Source organism: Teleopsis dalmanni, chromosome X (genome assembly GCF_002237135.1).
Source record: "Teleopsis dalmanni isolate 2A chromosome X, ASM223713v2, whole genome shotgun sequence".
Taxonomy (NCBI): Eukaryota; Metazoa; Arthropoda; class Insecta; order Diptera; family Diopsidae; genus Teleopsis; species Teleopsis dalmanni.
In genome coordinates, this window is record NC_051848.1 from 97,870,544 (window position 1) to 97,876,579 (window position 6,036).

The window sequence follows — 6,036 nt, forward strand, 5'->3', positions numbered from 1 at the left end:
TTTTCCACAAGGAAAATTATGAGAATTTCCCAAACAATTGTTGGCTAGCAGTAATGAACCAGAAGAGGATGGATTAGACTTGTTGAGACTTTTAAGACCTATGCTGTTATAACCACATCAGATTTTGAACTAAATTTGTCAAGCTGTGAACAGAAATTTTAACTGAATTTTTATAATATATTGATAGTTTGAACAGGACCCCCAAATAACAATTATTAAAAATATTTTTAGGAAAAAAACCAACTTTAAAAAATTGTGTAAATTCTTATTTACCTAAGATAAAGCTTGTTATCTTAGTTTTTCTTTTAAAGAAGATAAAAAGAATTTATATATTCTTAAACTGCATAGTAAAAATTGGCCCAGCCTGCATATAAAAAAAACGATGCTTAACGAAAGCTTTGAATAAGTCAAAGATTAATTAATCCAGGCTTTAAACAATTCATAGACTTGTTTTCTCAGATTTTGAAAAAGCCAAATATTTAACATATTCTTTCAAATTTTAAACAAGTCAAATACATATTTCTCCACATTTTGAACAAATGTTCAAAATACTTATTATACTTCAATAATATGATACTTTATTTATAAATTTGTAGGTAATCTATAATTTGTAGATACACAATTTTCAATTAATTTAAAGTTTCTAAGCAACTGGAGCGAAACCAATACGATTATTGCCTAAATCAAATTCTGTGTAAAACTTTCCAATAAATACATCTCCCAGTACCCAGAAATCTGTACCCATATTGGTGATGGAGGACATGCAGTCACCATCAACAGTAACAATATACGCACTAGGTTCCAAACTAAATATTTTGCCGTTAATTTCGAAGTCAATATTTGGCAAACTATCAATATCATCACAGCTAACGTAGAAGTTACCGCCTTCTTCCAATTCGAAAGCGCCGATCGCCATATTTATAGCAAGATAACCATCATAAGGTGCAACAATAAGACTAGTGCCGGTATCGGCAATAGCTTGGCAGTCAGTACAAGCGGTGGTGCCATTAACAATAGCAGATGTTACTTCAAATTGCCAATAGGTTTCCGAAGAAACGGGCACATAAGTTAAATCACCAGTATATTTCGTTGAATCAGAACCACCAAAAATCAATTCACCGCCATTATCTTCAACATCATCACGAGACAAATAGAATGAGAACACATCATCATCCACTAATTTTTGTGACCACATATTATAGAATGGTGGGACTATATTATCAACTGCTAACGATTGATAGGCCATACCGAATATACCATCGAAATTCGAATTTTGGAATGAGGATGCCTCATTCATAGCTTCAGTGAATGTTTGACTTTTTATTGCCATATCACCCACAGTCACAGTATCAGCAGAGAGGAAACCACTTACACTGCCAGAACCATAAGAGAAGGACACACTTTTGCCATTAGCAACGTAAGTGCTTGAGTCATCGTGATTGTACTGATTGTGACTCTTGCAAACGAAATCCCAAATCCAGCAATGGCTTGATGGAATCCATAAATTACTGGAACCAGAATCGAATTGAACTAGAAACTCTTGTGGTGGTGTGCCAATTGTGATTTTACCATAATAGGCCATGTTTATTTGATTGAAGAGTTCTACTTTGCTGACTGCTCGTGTACTGGGCACATTGTATTTGGTGCGTAGTAAGGCCAACTCGGCACGTACATTGCGTGCAGTCTTTTGGAAGTTTTCCTGTTTGTACACTGGCACGCGTGATAAATCCGCGCTGACCAATGTCACAAAAGCAAATAGAGCTAGTATTTTGAACATTTCACTGTAAGTAAACAATAATTCAGAATTATTCTGAGTCCACCTAAAACAAAAAGTTGTATTTTTTGCTTAAATTAACTTTTTTTTACCTGACGCCTGCTAAGCTGTAGGGCGTTGATTCTGTTATAATTTCATTTCTAATATGAGTTTTGATTTATTTATACCAAACCTAAACAATATTTGGCACACTCTTGTTATCACAAGAAGTTCTTTTAGTGATTTTCCATAACTTATCTGCTGATATTGAATTTCTGCTCTATGGTATTAAATGTCACTTAAGCATTTCAACACTTGTTAATAGTAAAGGCCTTTCAATCAATTCTTTTTTTTTGCTCTATTGAAATGCCTTATTTTTAGAACGACTTTGACCCCAGTAAGAAAATTTTAAATTCTATTCAAAATTGGGGTTTGTTTTCATATTTTTTGATACTTGAAGTTCGTAGATATTTAATGGTTATCTTTCATATGATAGGAATTAGTAATCAAAAAGATTGATAAACTTTAATAGTGTTATTAGATAGATAATCGCTTGTTTTTATTTTTAATTGGTGAAGATAATAGTAATTGATATCATATTGCATATTAATAGATCAACTGAAAATATATATCAAACGACATGTTTAAATCCTTGAAATGGAGAAAATTGTAGTCTCGCTTAAAAAACTAGCACGTTTAGTACAGTAGATGATAGATCTTACATGCACTGATGGATCTTACATGTAGATGGATTATGTAATTGTTTAACGCAGTTTCGTGCTATATGGGTTAGAACGCTAAATTTAATATAGTAAACATAATGTTCCAAGAAACGCTCCATTGGGATAAAATCCGATGATATTAATTGAAGTTATATGTTGAGATACGACTCTTCTTCTTTATTAAAGGTCGAGGCCCATCAAACCCCTGCTGTTCTTTGGGTCACAGGAGCTGTTTAAAAAAATTTGATTCCATATTGAATGAAAGCATGAGTAAATTTACTCTTTCTGAGTAAATTTATGTGGTAGTTACAGGCACCACGAAACTCCCTTGTGGAGTTAATCGAAGTTGTAGGCAGCTAGATTCTTTGGTATCAGATTTTACCTCTAGTGGATGTTACATGTGAAAACCCATCTACTACCGGTTATACTCTAAAACAGTACATGGCACTGAATTTTAATGACAGGCATGGCTTACTTTGGGAATATTCAAAACATCATACCGCAAGAGATGATGTAGATGGATTGATCATAAGGTAGAAAATTATAGGTTAATGCTTTCATTTTTCATTATAAAGTACATCTGTTATTCAATATACGTAAAAATGTATGCATATATATATTCAAATACTATAATAAAACCAAACCAAAGAGTAACAAAACACCCATTTCCTATAACTTAGCTTCGCAATAATAATTACCAGTAGTTTTGCAAGAATAAAATAAAAGGAAATAATTTAGCCACAATAATGTGAGCCAAAAATTCAATTAATTATAATTAATAAAAATTTTTGTTGTTGCAATTTACTCATATTCGACAAAAATCTCTTTATTGACAACAATATTTTTTGGACGTTAATATACTAATATATACTTTTGTGACTACCAAGGTATATTAATATGCATAACATCCTGGTAATATCACTGATCTGGTAACGTTAATCCAAAAGTATTTATTGTTTTCATGCACAAAAAACATGATTGATTGAACATGATAATTGTCAATAATATTTAATACCCAGCGATAAAGTACTAATTTTAGGCAAAAAATTATTTTCATAAGTATCTTCAATGAATAGTTTTTTACTAATCAAGTAAATTGGCGCTGGAAATCCTTGAAATACTACTCCACTAGGTCGGTTTATATTATATTAAAAATTGATATGCTAATATTAGCCTCACTATATTTTTAACTATTGTATTATATTTTATACTACTTTCACTAGTAGTATAGCACTTGAATTTAACACTTAAGTGTTGTTCACAAACACTATTTCTATGATTTTTGTAAATTTAATATTAAGATTATTATTAATTTATTAATTAAATATATTTGAATTTATATACATTGCTGCATACAATCATTACAACTCCAACTATTGAGCGAAATAGAGATCAGTATGTTCTCGAGGTAAATTCTGCTTACCATAGAAGTCGACTAAAATTCTCAAAAATACTTTTAGAAGCTTTAGAGCCGAGATGTGTAAACGATGTCTTTAGTGAGAATAGTGATTGTTTTAAACGGCTATCACACCAACGAGAGAGACATCACGCATCGCGGGATCGGAACGACTCTATTATTAATGGAAAACTTTTACTATAGAGAAAGAAACCAATAAAATTAAATATCCTCAAGTAATGAAATATATATTATTATTATTATTATTATTTATTCCATACTCCTTTAGGAGCTTAAGGATACAACAAACGATTTCCAATTTTCTTTATTTTGTGAAATTTGTTGAAGTTTGTTAAACGATTTGTCAGTTTCAGTATTAATTGATCTTCACCATGTTGTCGTTGGCATGCCTCTACGCCAGGTTCCCTGGGGATTCCATGTTAGCGCTGCATACAGAATATCGTCAAAAGGCTTACGCAGCGTATGGCCTATTCACTCATATTTTCCCTTTAGAATTTCAATATTAATAGACGTTTGGTCAGTTTACCTCCACAGAGTTCTTCAGTTGATATCCTTCTGGCTATCATATCTTCAAGCAGCGGTCTCGCAAGCAGCAGGTAATGGAACCTAGGTAAAGGAACCAAGAAAAAGCAACAAATTTTCAGTTAATACTATAACTTTATTCTATATCTATATTCTATAGATTACAAAGTATATAAATCCTTCGTACAGCAATTATTTTTTTTTGAAAATTTTAGATCAAATAGGATTATATTTTCTTCTGCGGTAATCTAATTTTAATCATTAAAATATTTCAATAAAATATATTTAAAATTTATTTAAGAAATTATTATTATTACAATCAATCTGGAAATTATTCGCATCTGAAATTACAAGCTTTTTTTATTTTTATTATTTCAATTACAAAAAATTAATAAAAAAGTTATTAAAAAAATGTTTTATTAGTTGAAATAATTAATTTATGGTTTCAAAAGTATTTTTTATTAACTTTTCGTATATAAGAATTCGTACTCAGCCGACTCGGCGATAGATATTATTGGATTTTTGTGACATAAAATATAGCGAATAAATATTTCTGTTGTTTATAATTTATGTTTTATTTTAAAGAATTTAATTACATTTTTATTTTTATTTTTATTATTGTATTTAATAGAGAGGTTTCGAACAGTAGTGAATTGTAACAACAAAATTTTTATTTATTGTTAATTACTTGAATTTTTGAATGACCATACAGACTATTTCACCAGTAGTCTTGGATTATAAGTTTCTTATATTTAATTATTGGTAATTATTTATTTGAGACTGCAAGTACCAAGAGTTGAACTTGTACTATCACCAAATATTTAGCTCAGAGTCAGTGTTCATTAGACAACCGACCCAAAGTCGTACTTGACTTATGTGTTCCAACTTGGAATTTATTTTTTGTTGTTTTGCTATAAAAGTTCATTAACAAATTCACTTTCTGTGTTATATTAGGATGAAATCAATAATGATAAGTATTTGGCAATACTCCAATCAGCTGTATGGTCAAAAATTCAATTAATTAAAAATAATAAAAATTTTGTTCATACAATTCATTACTATTCAAAACCTTTCAATTTAAGCATTTCACATCTTTTACTTTTTTGTTTTAGTAAATAATTTGACTAGTAATACATTTAAATTTTTTTTTTCTTATAAAGACATTCCTTAACAGTTTTTATATAGTAATGTACTAAAAATATATTTTATTATTAATTAATTATTTATTGTTATCTCAGCGCGACACACTTTCAGAGCAGACATCTTAATTACTTTATCTAATACGTCTTGTACTGATTAGAAATTATTATTATTATTTTTTTTTTACTTAACCTGCTACCTGTTAAATAAATATCTAAAAACGACAATTGATTAAGGTTATTTTAATTATAGTTCAATATATTCTCTTTTTAACAGCTGTTTGAGAAGTCATTCCATGACTTTTAAGTTTTTGTTAATTTGAAATTAATTTTTTCACATATAAAAAAATTGTATGAGGTTCTTTGTGATTCTTAAAATCTTCTTAAATCTTCTTTGTTGATTCAAAGTTTATTGGAATTATTTCTAACAAGTTTTAAAATTTGTTTAATAAAAATGTAAATTTCTTCAAATCGAATAAACGC

At 29.4% G+C, this 6,036-nt stretch overlaps 1 protein-coding gene across 1 annotated transcript; it reads right to left on the minus strand.

Annotated features, from left to right (window-relative positions):
- Nucleotides 1–559: 559 nt before the first annotated feature.
- On the minus strand, nt 560–1,910 carry LOC119690114 (lysosomal aspartic protease-like). The gene is made up of 2 exons (XM_038105105.1): nt 1,867–1,910; nt 560–1,781 (listed from the first exon to the last, which is right to left on the minus strand). The coding sequence occupies exon 2, from the start codon at nt 1,775–1,777 to the stop codon at nt 644–646; it is 1,134 nt and encodes a 377-aa protein (XP_037961033.1). The 5' UTR covers nt 1,778–1,781; nt 1,867–1,910; the 3' UTR covers nt 560–643.
- Between the last annotated feature and the right edge of the window lie 4,126 nt (nt 1,911–6,036).

Bases quoted from the DNA above. Each gene is read 5' to 3' on its own strand.
- LOC119690114 (XM_038105105.1), bottom strand. From the start codon at position 1,777: ATGTTCAAAATACTAGCTCTATTTGCTTTTGTGACATTGGTCAGCGCG.